We start from the raw sequence: 17,478 nt of genomic DNA, 5'->3' as shown, positions 1-17,478 counted from the left end.
AGATACTCAGAGAAGTCTAAGTCTGATGCCTGCATCTCTTATGCATAAGAGGTTAATAAGTGCATGCATAAATAAGCAGTATATTCATATTAAACATCTCTTTTTATAACCATGCTGAGAGGCACATAATTAACCTCTCTACATGAGAATCTCATAACCTCACTCTTCACATATCTTGATAAGATGTGCACATACCATATAGCAGCTACAGTTACATATTCATACTTACATATTTTTCTTTATCAATAATATTTATTACATCACTTTCGTCTTTGTCCAAATAGTTGTTTTAGAGATCCCTACATGCTTTTGCTCTAATTTGCATATGGAAGCATTAATGATCTACATGATCTGTGTTTATTATCCCACCAAAGTTTCGGTCGTGCATGATGAACTGGTCTTTATGGATACTTATGGTCTTATATTTAGCCTACCAGAAGAACTTCACGTATTGAGAACACATGATTATACTTTGTTTTGAAAGTCCCTTTGACACGTTTGAATCAATGGGCCCCTTTTTATGATCTTGGCTCCACAAACCCGAAACTAGCCTACCACAAACAACATATATGTCACATGCTCGCTCAGGAATGCTGAACTTCTGGATTTTTCTCTCTGCTAATCACCTGGGCCGAGTGACACCACATTACATCATATGCCAATCCTTCCTCGCTACCTCTCCATCCATAGTGATGTTTTCTGCGTGATGACGTGCCAAAACACGTGGGTCACTGTGGTGGTCAGACGAACCTGAGCTGTACATTTAGGTGGCACCCTTAAACTCACAAGAGGCCGACTGACAAACACCTTGGCTTTTCCTTTTATTGACTTTTCTTTCAGTTTTTCATTCTGAGGTGATGGGCTGTCACAGTAAAAGCATGTGAGTGAGTTCAGACAGAGCTGGGTGTACAGAAACACAACTTTCAAAAGGGTTGAGTCAAGCACTGGCCCAAAAAGCAAAAGTAAACGATGCTTAAAATGTCCGAATACAATACAGAACACAAGACCATGTGACATATGAGAACAAATGAACTGACTTTATTTTTGTGAGCGTTTCTTGTCTTACAGTATTCCAAACTATAAATTGAATTATTATATAAGGTAAAACTATATAGATATATAATTACATGAAGAATAATGTTTCAATGTTGGTATTCATTTGCTTCCATTCTAAGTCAAGTTCGTATCATTCAAACAGGTTACGCATGCGTCCTCTTTCTATGCACGCGCGAAGCCCCGCCCACTCACGGCCAGCGTCATGACGAAAACGATCCGCTTAATTTGCATACTCGACCCCGCCCTGCGCGGCGAGAATGTTACTACATCCACCCGGGATCGTCCGCTAAAAAGGAGGAAAATCACAGGCTTCCAGAAAAGTTTTCCTGCCGTGAGTGGATCGGGCTCGCGGACGACCGCGCCCTGAGGATTACGCGTTGTTTTATATCATCGACATTATTTCAGATTATGGACGCGTTGAAATCAGCCGGGCGTGCGATCATTCGCAGTCCCAGTCTGGCGAAACAGTCGTGGATCTCTGGAAGACATAAAAGTAAGTTTCCAGCTGTCAGTCTGTTTGAAAGCACCATTGAAGTTCTTGCTTATATCCGCTGATTTGTTATGCGAGTAAGTAAGTTGATGTAAAAGTTCAGTCTTTGACAGCAGACGTTTGCACTCTATTGACACTATCTACAATTTACTCGAAATATTCAGGAAATACCTTTAAAAAATGACTTAAAGACTTACGACTAATGCCAACTAACTTACTAACTAACTATAAGTTTACTGTGGTAAAACCATGGTTCATTTTCATTAAGTCTGTCAGTTGGCACGAGGTCTAATGAAAGCGCATCTTTCTGATTGTAACATTTATTTGACTTTATTTCAAACATTATACATATATATATATATATATATATAACATCAGGGAACTAAGTCTTCACGTGTCGTAGGCAGTGAACAATAATACGATGAACAAAACATTACATAAAATCATATACATGTATGCGCACAATGACAGATCTAACTCATATTTGTAAATAAACAATCATTATGTTTCAAAAACTTTTTCACTTTTGTTAACTGTGATTGTAACATTGTAACGTAGCGTTCTCCCGGAGTGACGTCAACGCGCAAAAGTATCTTAAGATACAAGAGCCTTCCTGTCAGTCGCAGATAGATAGCTAATCAGAATTTGTAATAGTTTGCATCACACGTCACGTCACGTCTTGTCTTGTTTGGTCTTCTTGAAGTTCTCTTGAGGGTGCTTCAGTCAGGTCAGGTCTATGGCGGTGTTGCTAGGCAATTTTTCAGGTGTGGATGGTACGACATGGATTTGCTTTATTTGGTAAAAGGAATGGTTCGTGTAGGGATTCCCTGTTGTGTTCCCGACCCCAATTAAAGCCTTAAACTCACACCTGTGTGTTCTCATACACTACTGCGTAACCACAGAGTCAACAGATGTTAGTGAGGGCCTCTAGAGTTTGGGCTGCTGGTCTCGGTCTCGCAGGATCCAGTGGCGTCTTTGATCTCAGACAATCTACATACAGCAGGCATCGCAAGAGTTCAGTCCATCTGCTGCACTGCAGCTCTTCAGCTGCCTGGTTTGACCTCTTGGTTTTGATGGAGAGACCCTTTACAAACATTCACACTGCCATCGTACTGTGATGTTTAGGTTCTGTGGAGACTGAGAGCAGTGTTGATTTAATATCACATCATCAAACTGAGACCAAATCTGACATGATGAAGCACTTTGGTAGCTACAAAAAGTATTTGCACTAAATGTGAAATAGTCACTTCGCAAATGTACAAGATGGTTTTACAGGCACCTCTGATATGTCAGAAATTTAAGAGAAATGTGCACTATCACCCCTTTAAGGGGGGACGATTATATATTATTTTATGGATATAATATTTTTTCTTGGGTCTAATATCAGTTAAATTTGTTCAAAAGCAATTATAACTGTTTTCACGGTTTTTATCTACTGCTCCTTTAAGATTTTCAGAGCTCCCCGCTCATCGCATGTGAATTGAGATGCCTTGCTTTGCTGGGTTTGTGTTTGGGTCAGATATGTTTTGCTCTTCTCATTCTTCAACAACAGCCTTTTTGCAAAGTCTACACTACATTGTGCCGTAGTCCATGGAAATCAAATGTCAAATACATGACATACAGATGTTGTATTGATCACGTAGCATAATCATTATCAGAACCAAGTATAACATTATCAATATAATTGCTTCCCTAATGGGTTCTGTCAGTGGTTGTACTTGTGACTATAAAGGAACAAGAGTTGTTTGCATAGGAGCGTTGCGTGCTGAGATAATGTTTTGGAATCCAACACAAGACACACAAACAGTGACTAATGCGGCCTTAAAGACTTCCCGCAAAGTTCCCAGTTAGAAGTCAGATGTCGTGATTACAATGTGATCATGTGTGTGGTTTTGGTGGGAATGAAGCAGACACGTTGGGAAACTGCATATTTCTCTCACTTTTCGATTACTTTAAAGCAAAGAGAATGAAGTGCAAAGCACTGTGAGGGTGTTTACAGAGAGGCTTATTGGGAGACATTAAATCTTTTTTCATCAGGGCTAGAAGTCTACATCAGTATTCTTGATGTCCATTATGATGGACTGGGATGCTTCTTTTTTTTAATAGAAAATGCTCTTCACCCATCACCCTGCAAAAAAACATACACATTATCTTTAAGCCTAGTTTTGCCTCATGACATTATTCTTTGACATTTACTCTATTCAGCTATATGAGTATACCAGGCGTATAGAAATAGACAAAGTAATCGAGCTCTAGACACTAGACAGTTATGTTTTTTCTACATGCTTGATCCTGTCATAACAGGAAATGCTACCACAGCACCCTCATTGTCTGATGTCACTGTTACAGTCAATGTTACAGCCTTCATCTATACTAATCTGGATACATTTAAAAACGTTTTGTCTACACGATAGCATTCTGAAAAGTTTTCCAAAAGTCCAGACCGAAACATTAAACACGCTGACTTGAAGATACAAAGATGCATTTTTAGATGAAAATGTATAAGTCTGAACCAGGCCTTTGTCTTGAGAGTTCAGTTGAATGGAGGTTACTTCAGAATGCTGAGATTGTTTGACTTATGTAGATTCTTTTCTAGGCTTTACATGCAGAGATTTACATTTTGAACAACCTGACATCTGTCTGAATTTTTAAATCCAGCAACCATCGTTTTACTTTTATAACATTCATTTCAAGACTCTGCTAGAGCTGCCATTTAACCTAATGTTTTCAAAAAAGACAATTTTGTTTTTTGTCATTTGGAAGCTTATTAATTTAAAGGGGCCATATGACACAGCTAAAACAAATAACATCGTTTGTTTAGAGCAGGTCTGGTCGGCGAGATCCATTTTCCTGCCGAGTTTAGCCCAAACTCTGATATAAAACACCTGAACAAGTTAATCAGCGTAGTTAGGAATAGAAGCGTTCAACTTAATGCGCCGCTGTGCAAATCTATCAGCGTATGATTTAAGTACTGCGAGAGCGATTCAAGTGCAGATTGCTCGGTACCGATTTGTATTGCTCTCGCGGTACTTTAATGCGATATTCCAAACAACATTAAATTGAACGCGTCTGTTCCTGAAGTCAATCTTTAGCCTCTTCAGGTGTTTTATCAGAGTTGGGGCTAAACTCGGCAGGAAAATGTATCTCGCGGGCCAGAGTTGAGAATTTTATGCGCTGCTTGTTCATAAAGAACGGCTCTGTGATATGTAGGAAATACGGCTCCATCTGAAAGCACTGCGTGTTTGAGTAGCTTAGAACGTGCATTTAAAAAAACATCACCCTTCAAACATCATCATTATAAATATATTTCATTATCATGAAAATATTTATAGACGGCTTGAAAAACAGTGATAGAAAGATGCCAAATGCAGATAGGAAGAAGGCATTTCCTGTTTATACGTGTGGTACTTCTTCTATGGAGCATTGGAGTTTCTGTGCCAGAGCACCGCGAAACGAAGCGTTTTGCTTTTAGATAGAATCGATCTTTTGTACTTTAATTTTTGCAATTTTACGTGTCTGATACATCCATGGCAATTTATTTGTGCCATATGACCCCTTTAAGATAAATGTAATATTCATTCAAAAGAATCTACTAACAGGATTTTCAGTATCCAATGTTGGTTTTGGTTACCAAATTTTTGGTTGGAGTAACCTTGTTGCCCTCAAGGACTAAAATTAATGTTTTCATTTCACCAGAGTTCTCGTTTAGACTCTCGAGCTCCTGCAGGGTCGTGTGATGGTGAATTTTGTGTAAGGTCATGCAGAAGGTCTGAGCTGAAGATGCCAGTGTGTAATGGAGATTTCTTCCATCAACACTCGTATTTACAAGCCAGATTTACCACCTAAGACATCTTCAATATCTCGCCATTCCCGTGCATGCCACATTTTCACTATTTAAACTGTGTGTGAGAGAGTCCAGAGATTGAAAGCAGATCAGGGTCAGTGGTTTAGTGAGGAACACTGATGGACATTGGAACAGCATTGGCAGTTTTAAAGGAGTAGTTCACCGTCAAAAATGAAAATTCTGTCATCATTACTCAACCTCTTCTCATTTCAAACCTGTGTAACCTGATTTTCTTTCTTCCGCAGAACACAAAATAAGATATTTTGAAAAATGTTGGTAACAGAACAGCACAGAATTTTCATTTTGAAGGTGAACTACTCCTTTAATATATTGTGGTGTCATATATATTTTTACAATATATTTGTGATGAATTTAACTAGGCAACCTTGTGATAATTGTAATGATTTTAATTCTTTGATATGGTACATGATCCACGGGAGTCGATAAAAGAATGATTTTATTGAGTTTGACAGTTTTTTCAGTACAGCCAACTTGTTTCAGAAAATAGTGTTGTTCGAATTACGAATGTGTACCTGTGATCGTTATTCTGATGTATATTTTTTTGCTTTGTGTCAAGAATGATTTCTCTGGAGCTGTGAGTGTATTTGCTAGCCTGTCGCTCATACATTTGGAGACACTGGAGGGCTTTAAGAATCCTCCTGTTGATTGTGCCTTCTGTAACCTGCACACGTGTGTGTTTGTGTTCACACGTGTGTGTGTGTGTGTGCACGTGTGTGTGTAACCTCAAGCTAAATACAGCACCTCTGAGCCCTTCAAATCTCTTCAAAGCTCAGTGTTATTAATTGAGACTTTATTTAAACACACACACACATCTGCAGGTTCTCATTACTCGGTTCACACAAATGAAAGTCAATAGAAGAAAAAACATTTATAACCAATTTTACTGCTGTAATGCATCATATTTTCCAGTAAAACAGAATATTTAACCAGGAAAGATTTGATCCACAGGGATTTTTGTTCATTGAACGCTGACTTTCCTTCTAAAAGGATCCGTTGGTTAAACGAAGGCCTTGGTGACAGACTGAAAAGTGGTTTCAGATGAAAAGAAGATGATTAAAGTTTAATGACTTCCAGCTCTGAACTAATCGAATGAGAAGTGTTCAAAGCTGATGTAAGATGAAGAGAAACGCACATGATGGTGTTGCTGTGTTCTTCCTAAACAGCCTAGTGAACTATTTCACTCGATGGAAGAAAAGTTTATTCTGATTTAAACATGCAACTATTTATTGAAAATAGCGATGCTGCTGTTTTTTAAAATAAGTTTTTCTAGCTAGAAACCATGTTAAATTCCTGGTAATTCCAGCCTCTTTTTGCTTAATAATTTATTTTCAATATCACACGTATTTTGTCGCACCAATAAGATAAAAAAAATGGGAAATGACATCAGATAACAGTTTCAAACTCATATTTGTATTTATTAATACATTACGGATCAGTGAAATCAGAAGTCCAGTGCGTGCATATGCGTATCCGGCTGTGTCAGGCGAACATCTTTCTCCTCCTCCATCCATCGTCTTATCTCCTGACTGAATAATGCCTCCATTCTCCTGCTTCATTCTTTCTCTGTCATCTGTTCTACTCCAGTTCACACAGAGATATCCCAGCAGTCTGTTTGTCTGAGACCGAATCGCGTTCATTTACCCCATAGAGAAATTGAACTTGAAAGATTTTTAGCAATAGCGCATAAACCTTTAAGGACGACGGAACTGGCATGAGATTATTTTACGGTGAGAGTAAATATCATATGTTAGTTTCGGAAAAGAAATGTTCATTTAAAGAGTTGCGTACCTCATAACCCTGGATCGGATCTCACCAACCAGACGCTGTTATTGTGGGAACAGGACTTGTGGCATTAGATTATTTAAATATGGAATTAAATTTGTACATAATAAAACATATTTTTTACTGCAATTGGTTTTCATGCTGAACAAACTTAAGTACAATCTTGTTGAAACAAACATCTCATAAGACTCAGAATTTTAGTTTCCAATGTGATTGGTTTGGTTTATCATTGCGAGCACTTTTTTGAGTGCCTTTAGAGAAAATAGATTTGGAAAATGCTTAGATGTAATCCGTGATTGGTTTTCAGAAGTGACTGATCTACAATCATCTCTCTCCCTCTCTGCCGAAATGACCTTTTTAGGATTTAAAATGCATTAAATGATCTGAGATCAGCAGTCTGTCTCCAAAGCCAGCGCGCGGCTGTCATGAAACTGCCAGGTCCTGGTGCGAATGCATTCGTGTTCGCATTAAAAATTCAGCAGTCGCTTCAGATGAGAGTCAGTGAAGCAAAACTTGACACAGAATGTTGCTCTCTGGGACTGTTTTGAATAGTCACGTGACCTCTTTGCTGTAGTTTTTGCTGATAAACTCAGAGGTCACGTGAGGCAGATGCGGTGTGAACAGATTCTGCAGTGATCAGCACTAATGATCTGATTCTCTATGAGTGAACTCTGACACAGCAGTGTGTCTGTGAATATCATCAAAGCTGTCACAGACATTTTTCATCACAGAATCAAATGATATTACGCGTTATATTTCAGGTTAAGAGGAAGGAGGTTTAAAGTCCCAGTGAAATTAAAATTGACAATTTTTTTTTTTCATCAAATACTGCAGCGTTTATAGTGAAGAGCTTATCCATGTTTTTCAAATTCATGTACCCTCATAATCTTCAGTTAAAATCTGAAAATGCACATTCGCCCTGAAATGACTATTCGTCGCTTATGACGTTAACTAGACGGCTTGGCCGGAGCATCCGTTAACTCCTCCCCTTACCTGTCAGTCTGCTTAGGTTTGATTTAAAAATCAATGCAACCGTGGTTTTAACACATCAATTCGCAGTGAAAAACGCAAGCCACGCCCACAAATGTTCTCCTTTTAATTTCCTTTTCACTCATTAGAATACGGAAGTTAAAATCGATCACAGCTTCCAGTTCACAGGGACTTGAACAAACATCCAGTAATCAAATTTGAATGTGTACATTTTTGCAATTCTTGTACATGATAATGTTGTGTACAAAGCACTGAATGTCTATTACATTTTGTAGGGATGCACCGATACCAGTATCGGTATCGGCCCGATGCCAAGCTCCTGTACTCGTACTCATTATGACACACCGATACCAATACCATCATGTAATGTAACAGCTAACAAATTATTCAGATACTGTTTAAATATGTATTCTGCTTTTTTTGCGTGACTGTGTGAAAAAGTGGTGTGGTTGCGTGTACTGAACCTGAACGCATTGTGCTTGTGAAGCTTTCAGAGCCAGCGTTTCACTGCACGAGGACACAAACACATAAACAAACACCATTTGCGGCGATCCGTCAAAATAAAAGTCCAGTTAACTTAAACAAATGCTCTTTGTGGCATCCCTTCAAAATAAAAGTCAGTTTGACTCGAACAAGTTATAATACACATTTTACCACACCACGCCCCCTTGAATTTTGTATAAATCGACCACATTGTTTACTTTAGCAAACTGAAGTAAATGTGCTAGTAAAATTATGCTGCTTTTCATTGCAAAATTGAACTTAATTTAAAAATAGTACTTTGATTTAAGTAGACCTAAAAACAAAAGAAAAAAGAAGTACCTATATGAAACTTTGAGAAATCTGATCAGCCTCATTTCCTTCTATTATTAGTTTGATTTCAGAATTAAGAAAAGGTTTCGCAGGAAGGTTATTGATCATGTGTCTAATGGACTTTAAGGTCAGGTTGGTGGTCAGTTTCTGCAAGTCAGAGCCCAGGAGAGTTACTTACACTGACATGAACGTTTTCCGTCAGTTTAAGATGATGTGAGACTGTCTCACGGCTATTTTGGTCTTTGGTTTTGGTTTCGGTGAATTTGTGCCCTGATCAGTAATCAGATTACTTAGACAGTCCGGATGTTGATTCAGCAAGTCTAAGTATGTCTGTGTTGGAAGTTTTTGGATGAGTTGGTTGGTGCATTCGTGATTACAGGTTCAAACTGACTCTGATGTTTATGTAAACCTGTTTTTAATAAAGTGACTCAGTTTTTTAAGCTTTAGGGAACTCTTGAATCGTTTAGATTCAACGTTCTAAACGTTGCAGACGTTGGAAAATACAGCTATTAGTTCTTCCTCAAAATACTGTTATTGTAGCGGTCTGGTGCCGTATTAACAAAAGGTTCCCATGCTGATGACTCATACAAACCTGTGAAATCTGGTCTTGAGCCGGCTAGTTTAAATGGGCGTCTCTATTTTTGTGTGAAGCACACGTCAGACGGTTCATATTCTGTTGGATGTCTGATCTGAGACTGAAAGTGTCCTCCTAACAAATACCTAACAAAGATTTGTGCCTGTCTAATCTCAGCCTCGGGTGAAGAACAGGCCACAGTGAGTTTTAAAGAGAGAGATGCTGAACACAGAAAGTGCAGCAGCGAGGAAAAGCTCCGGGGGTTCTGCAGGGTCTGTGTGACTGACAGATACAGTGAGAGACTCTGATCAGTTAAACTTCCATTTCTCTGTGGAAGTCAAAAATACAAATAACATGTTTAATAATTGTGACAGGGGTTCATAAGTAACACAGTATTTACTGTACATTTATTTACGTCAGCGTGTACACCAGTATTTACTTCTATATTTTATTATAATTAAATTATTATTTACTTCAGTATTTACACTATTATTTATTTACACAAGGGCTCCACAACAAAAAATCAGTTAGTGATCCAGTGGCTCCCATAGGGGGCAAAAAGCAGGCACCATATTATTTTTTTAAGAGCCTATTACATAAACATACATTTCTTTATAAAAAATACTTTGTTATCCTGTTGTGTGTAAATCTTCTCTCTTAAAGGTTTTGCTCATGACGGTTTTCTTTAAAGTCGTTTTCCCTCATAAGTGTGATCATGCAGAACATAAAGGACATTTTTGTTAATTAATTCCACCCTAATATTTGGTAAAAAATAAGCAGAATTACACAAAATAGTATGAAATGTGTGTAAATGTTTTCAAATAGTCTTCAAATGCTGCCTTTCTATGCATTTAAAGGCAGATGACAAAGAAGGGGGCTATATATTTTATTTTATTATCATGAAAGGGCTTGTTACGTTATGTTGATTTTAGTTTGTAATAATTACACTTCGCTGCATGTTCCAACACATGTTCTCTTAACAAGAGAGTCGTTCATTCTTGCTGTGAACGAATTTGAAATGATGCAGCGGTGTCTTCTAACAAAAACGTTCCCCGAGTTTTCTGCAAAGATCTGCCTCATCAAGCATCGGTCTGCACGCAGGGTGTGGAATAAACGCAAAGGGAGAGCCGAGCGCTAGTGCTGAGTGTGGTTGTGTAACCAGTAACTCGCACAGCTCCTGCTACTAGGGGCACCTCGAACCATAACCACATCTGTGCTCTAAATGTGGAGGAAGCTGATTTGAAACTGCAAACTCATAAATTAAAGTGTATAAGCAACACTCATTTTTTTTAAGTAGTTAGCGACACTACCAGCTACTGTTTTGTTTCACATTGGTGTTTGAGGAACAGCTCGGTTTTAATGAATGCGCTGGCGGGGTATAACGGACTGTTTAAGAGATATGAGACTTTATGAAATATTAGTCAGTATCGTCTGCAGATGCGTTAAACTGTGAACACAGACGTGTGCTCAGGGAGCTGAGATCATCACCTCATATTCACTTTGAAGGTTGTTTATAAGGGGAGCTGTAAACATCACAGTCATTATTTCTTTCATCTCACTACGGTTTCCTCTGATCCCAATATCTCTCCCATTATTTATTCCTTCTGCCTCTCCTCCTCCTTGTCAGCAGAGTTTGTTTCCTTTCATTAGAGGAAGTGATGTCATTGATGTCCTGCTCCGTATCTTACATCACTTCATTGTTATTGTGAGCTCTGAGAGCTGTCCATCAGTTTGTTGTCTTGCAAACATCTGTGAACGCTTATGTGTGCTTATCTAAATTCTGTGTGTGTGTGGGTGTGTGTACACTTAATCTGCTTTCTAAGAACGTACATGCGTTTGTTTTTCTTTTATGATGTACTTCACCTTTATATTAACCTTCTGTATTCTACCATTTCAAAACATTGTTGGGCTTATGTTGTTATATATATTATATATAATATTATAAAAAAAATCTTGTTTGCTGGTGCGACTCTTTTTATTTTTTAAAATAAAACATTATTACTGTTCATATTTAACTTAATAAAGGCGCTACTTTTGAAAAAACAACCTGGGTGCGTTTGGTTACAAATAGCAGCCAAAAGCCATGACTTCATAGTCAGCGTCTGCGCATGATGTCACATCAGAAAAACAGATAGGCAGCGTGACGGAAGTCAATTTGAATTACAAACAGATAGCATCTTTGCAATTACTAATCAGATATTTAAATACTAAAATAATAATTTCTCGCGAGAAATGTAATCAGAAGTTGTTGAAAGTGAAAATTAAACTTGCATTTACAAAACTATGCTCCAACGGGCGTTTAGGCCGCCATTACATTTTTTCGAGCTTGAGCCTTCTCGACCAATCGCGTTTCTTTCATGTTGTTATGGAAACGACAGGCCTCGGTTATTGGTTAGCTGTGAAAAAGGAGCTTGACGTTGGGCGTTTTCTTCAGAAAAGTTGAACTTTTTTCAACCTTAAAAGGAGCTCTGAGCTGCAGAAACAGATGCCAGCGCTGGCGTTTGAAAAAGCGCTCGGGACGTTTTTTGAAAACTGTTCACTCCATAGGATTACACTCTTAAACAGACTCTAGCAGCTTCGAAAAAGTCTGAACGCGGCCTTGATCGTTTGCACGCATATGTCTGTGGTTTTTCTTCACACCTCACTTCTGCATGAAGTACTTGATGTATTCTCAGACTGTCAGATGGTGTAGGGTCTGTCTATGGGTGAGTGTGCTTTAGCCACAGATGTGTGTGTTTGTGGTCTTCAGTGTGTAAGTGCTTCTTTTGTAGATGCAAAACCCATCATAGAGATGTTGACAGCACCGGTGGTAGCACACTTCCAAGTAACTTAAATTTAGTATTTAAATTAGTGCATGTTTGTGAAACTGCTTTTTCTCTTTCTCTCTCTCTCTCTCTCTCTCTCTCTCTCTCTCCGGTTTCAGAAACACCTGCTCATTTCCTTCTCTCACCCTGTTTTGTGTGCAAGTCTGTGTGACGGTGTGTTTGTGTGAATTTCTGTCTGGGTCGTAATTCAACACTAAACATAACAACATGACAACATGAATATATTTCATGGATTTGTTATAAATGTGTTTGTGTTAATTATACCAACTTATGTGTTAGTGTTTCAATAAACCCCACAGCTCAATGTGTTTAGAAACACACAAACACAAATGCGGTCTATCATCTCTGTGTGGCTGCTAGATGTGTGTTTGCTGTTCTCCGAATCCTCACGCTTGACTTTAAAGTTCAGCGGAGAGGAACGACAACACGCCTGTGTCCTCATGCTTCATGGCACTGCTCTTTCAGTTTGCACACTGTCCAGATGGACCGTGTGAATGTGATGCAAAACGAATCGGTTACTTTTTATGATTTCCGTTATTATGCAAGATGTCTGAGGCAACACAAGACTGTAGTGTTTTTGTTTCCCGTGTGCCAACCTGGGTCTGTGGATTGAGACAGTTAAAATGAAATGTTACATGACCAATCAGAGGTCATGTTGTGACTATTGCTTGTAGAAGTATTTAAATACCGGAAAAGCAACACTTTTTTTTAAAGTAACGTAACTACCATCAAGCTACAGAAAAATGTAGTTAAGTTAGTAGCGCCGCTACTTGTAGTTAATCCATGTTTTGAACAGCAGGGGCCGCTGTGTTTACTGCACACTTGGAAAATGTGGATATGCGGACATTTCTTACGCCCGTTTCATACCGCACAACTGAGCAGTGGGTATGCTGAGCAAGAATAGCGCAAAGGAAGAGCATTGATTTCACATTACGTTATTTTAAATACGTCTTTGAGCAAAATATCTTTATCTACATTATTCATGCTCCTTTCGATCCACGTAGTACAAGTTATAACTAAAAAGCCCAAAATTGTTTATATAATTTTTTTTAAATTAAGCACGTTTTATTTTGGCTAGTGGTCGCGAAGACGCTTGTGTTTGACGGTAGCTTCACTCAAACAGTGAAATGCTCGTAAAATAAACTTAGAACAACTCTGTGGTTGAAGTTCATGTGTTCATGTCCTCGTATAGTAAGATACAGACAAATCCACGAGTGTCACGCATGTAACATGTTAAAGTGTGCAACTCTTCACTCAAATAAACGAAGATCAAGCAGCAGAGATATTTAAAAAGTAGAATTCCGCTTTCGTGTCTTACTCCACGTTTTCTCACATCCGGTAGACAATAGTGCTTCAGATCAATGGACTCAATTCAGCCGCAAAACAAGTTTAATTGCAAAAACAAAATAAATAGTGGTTCATCACTAATGCTTAAAATGTATCTTGACAAGCGCAACGTTTTACACAAAGGAATGTAATTTGCTTCAAGCAAAAGTCTTTTCTGATTTAAATATATATTTCTTGGTGTACAGATTTCACCGATCAGACCTGAATTCAGATCACCCTGAATAGTTTTTGAATGGAACTCACACACTGTTTTGGCACAAATTGTGGGTTACAATAATAAAACCCTCGTTGATACAGTAAAAGAGTGAGTGTGATGGACCTGTCAAGAGGTGTTTTTCTTGTAAACACATTTAAAGAGTTACATCAGGGGGCGGATTTTTCATTAAGGCCAGTAAAGACACATTTATTCTATAAACAGCCAGAGGTCTGGTGAGGACTGCATACTGAAGAAGGGGTAGAAAGTAAATGATTATGTCAGAGTTTAACGCTTCAGAATATTTCACATCCTTTGATTGTCACAGCTGGGAAGAAAATGATGAATAAAAGACAGATGGCGTTTGAGACATTTTACTCTGGTAGGCAGAAACAGTGATGTATATGATGTGTGATGGGGGTTTCAGAGACCACCTGTCTGCCAGTGATCTATGAATGATTCATGAAATTAGAAATACTCAGTATTCATTTTCATACATGTACACACGTGATGTCGCATACGCACCATCATTACAGAATCATAAGCCACAATTTTCTTTCCTGCTTTCCTTCATTCCTTTCATTCTTTCCTTCTTTCCTTTCATTCTTTCCTTCTTTCCTTTCCTTCCTTCCTTCCTTCCTTCCTTCCTTCCTTCCTTTCTTTCTTTCTTTCTTTCTTTCTGTCTTTCTCTTTCTTTCTTACCTTCCTTTCTTTCTTTAGTTCTTTCTTTCTTTCTTTCTTACCTTCCTTTCTTTCGTTCGTTCCGTTCTTTCTTTCTTTCTTTCTTTCTTTAGTTATTTCTTTCTTTCTTTCTTACCTTCCTTTCTTTCTTTAGTTCTTTCTTTCGTTCGTTCCTTTCTTCCTTTCTTTCTTTCTTTCTTTCTTTTTTCTTTCTTTCTTTCTTTTTGTTCGTTCCTTTCTTTCTTCTTTCTTTCTTTCTTTCTTTCTTTCCTTCCTTTAATTCCCTCCTTGCTTACTTGTTTCCTTCCTTCCCTCCTTCCTTGCTTTCTTTCTTCCTTTTTTTCCTCCTTTCTCTCTTTATTTCCTTCCTACCTTCCTTCCGTTCTTTCTTTCATTTTTTCCCTTCCTTCCTTCCTTCCTTCCTTTCTTTTTTTCTTTCCTTCCTTTTGTTAGTTGGTTCACTCCTTCCTTCCTTTCTTTCTTACCTTCCTTTCGTTGGTTGGTTCATTCCTTCCTTCCTTCCTTCCTTCCTTCCTTCCTTCCTTCCTTCCTTCCTTCCTTCCTTCCTTCCTTCCCTCCTTTCCATCCTTGCTTACTTGTTTCCTTCCTTCCCTCCTTCCTTGCTTTCTTTCTTCATTTTTTCCTCCTTTCTCACCTTCCTTCCTTCCTTCCTTCCTTCCGTTCTGTCTTTCTTTCATTCTTTCTTTCCTTTTTTTCCATGCTTCTGTTTTTTTTTCTTTCGAACGGGTCAATGTGTGTGTGCGTGTGTGTTGTTTTGTCTTCAATCATGGATCAGTATAAATGAGATTATGATAATTTAGTGAGCTCAGATCCATTAATCACATGAGGTTCTGGTGTAATCGAGCGGCAGTTGTGAGCAATGGATAGCTGCCTGTCAGACGTGTGTCCTTGACCCTAAACCTGACCTGTGTATGTGCATGTGAGATCATAGAACGGGGCAATGTGAATGTGTGTGTGTGTGTGTGTGTTCAGTGTGTCTCGCGCAGGTGTCTATCAAAGAGGATCTGAATGAAAAGACCTGATTGAAGACTGTGTGTTTTAATGATGAATTGTGTGATGTGTTTCATATGTAAATATGGAGTTGCTTTAGTATTTAGCAAGTGTATTTGTTCAGTGTGTTTATGTTGCTAAAGAGTGTGTATAACATATTTTCAGGTAGCCCAAGTATCAAAAGATAACTTTAAAAATGATATTTTTCATAAGGCAAATGACACATCCATATTACTGTAATACTGTGATGTTGAATTTACAATAATAAGAGAATTTGGATTGCCACTAATGAGAGCGTTTCTCTAAAGAGCTGCCGGAGAACTGGACAGACACGCGGGAGACTCTGTTGGAGGGGATGGTCTTTCAGCTGAAGTATTTGGGCATGACACTGGTACAGGAACCCAAAGGAGAAGAGCTCTCGGCAGCCGCTGTAAAGAGAATCGTTGCCACAGTAAGTCACATCCACACATAGACCATCCTCTCTACTGTATGTATGTGACTGTAAGTAACCACATAGTACATCTTAGCAACCTTCCAGAACAGCCTAGACTTAATGGGTCTCATTAACTAATAATCACATAGATATTACGTATTTCCTATTTATACACACATTTGAACTTCTCATAAAAACGTTCCGCCTTATTCACAACATGTGCTCGACCTAATGTTTTCGCCTAACTTTTCCTTTACCACCTGTCGTCACTTAAGTTTAAGATACTCCAGGCATCCCCATGTGAGGCTCAGACGTGTACTCGCAAGAAATTCCATTTGAGCAGTCCTCAAATCAGTTCATACACAATAACAAACACCTTTTATACAGACACACAGTTTACAGAGTTGTTGTTAGCCTGTTCAGAGAAACCTCCCAGCTCGAGCTGTAGTCTGACGCTGCTTTTCTTACTCTTTCACTGTATATGATGAAATCCTTTTCAAATTAGATATACATCGAAGCGTAATATATATATATTCACATACATAAGAGACTGGTGACTTTGCGTACAAGTGATGTCAGCGGTTCCTTTTTTTATATTTGGAATAATATTTGGTACGAAATTTTTGTGAATCATGATTTGTTCGTGAAAACGTTCGTAAGCAGGATTCACACACAAATGTTGTGCGTACGCAAGCTTAGTATATGAGACCCGATGTGTGCAGTGAAGCACCACTCTCATTTTCCTCAGCAAATAAAAACATTATTGGATACACAGACAATTTTATTGGAGAATGCCAATGTCAGAAACTGGTGAGATGAAAAATTAGACAATAAATGGAGATAAGTGAAGAACATATAGTGCATATACGTGTATACATACAAAAATACAAAGTATGTTTGATTATTTTAAGTATTGAAATATGGTCTAATTGTTTTCTTTTATAAAATACCAATTTACTTGATGTCACCTGATACATATATAGGAAAACTACTATAGTGATTGTTATGACTAAGTGAAAATAATAATCAATATGAACAATTTAATTTCAAAGCTTATATGTGATTAATATTTGGCTTTTGAATGCATGTGCATTGCCACCTGAATCTTTAAGATGTGCCATTATGTTATTAGTTTGAAGATTGTATGTTTTGAGTGAATACAAACATAAGATTTGATTTTGTATACGTGTAAAATTAAGTGACCTTGAGTAACACCACAAGGGAACTTTGTGAGTGTAAAAAATTAAATGCTACATAGTTTCTTGATGTCCAGATAGGCCTATGCCCAGCACTGTTCTGTGTCTCATGAAGTTGTGATCAATGTGAGTGTTTATTTGTGTTTTATGTGTGTGTTTCTTTGTGTATATTAAAACGCTAAAACACTCCAGACTGTAGTGGTTACGTCATGGTCACACTAG

General features: G+C 38.1%; 1 protein-coding gene across 2 annotated transcripts in view; it reads left to right on the top strand.

Moving 5' to 3' along the window:
* Positions 1 to 1,303: 1,303 nt before the first annotated feature.
* Positions 1,304 to 17,478, top strand: part of ldlrap1b (low density lipoprotein receptor adaptor protein 1b) — a 30,085-nt gene continuing 13,910 nt past the window's right edge. For both annotated transcript variants that reach the window (XM_056761030.1, XM_056761031.1), the window contains exons 1-2: positions 1,304 to 1,549; positions 15,936 to 16,078. In XM_056761030.1, the coding sequence (XP_056617008.1) occupies positions 1,465 to 1,549; positions 15,936 to 16,078 (228 nt within the window). In that variant the 5' untranslated portion in view covers positions 1,304 to 1,464. The remainder of the gene's footprint in view (positions 1,550 to 15,935; positions 16,079 to 17,478) is intronic.

The sequence above is a fragment of the Triplophysa dalaica genome, chromosome 11, assembly GCF_015846415.1.
Source record: "Triplophysa dalaica isolate WHDGS20190420 chromosome 11, ASM1584641v1, whole genome shotgun sequence".
In the NCBI taxonomy this organism is placed as follows: domain Eukaryota; kingdom Metazoa; phylum Chordata; class Actinopteri; order Cypriniformes; family Nemacheilidae; genus Triplophysa; species Triplophysa dalaica.
Note: the sequence above shows the minus strand (reverse complement) of the source record. Positions and strands in the feature narration are given on the sequence as shown.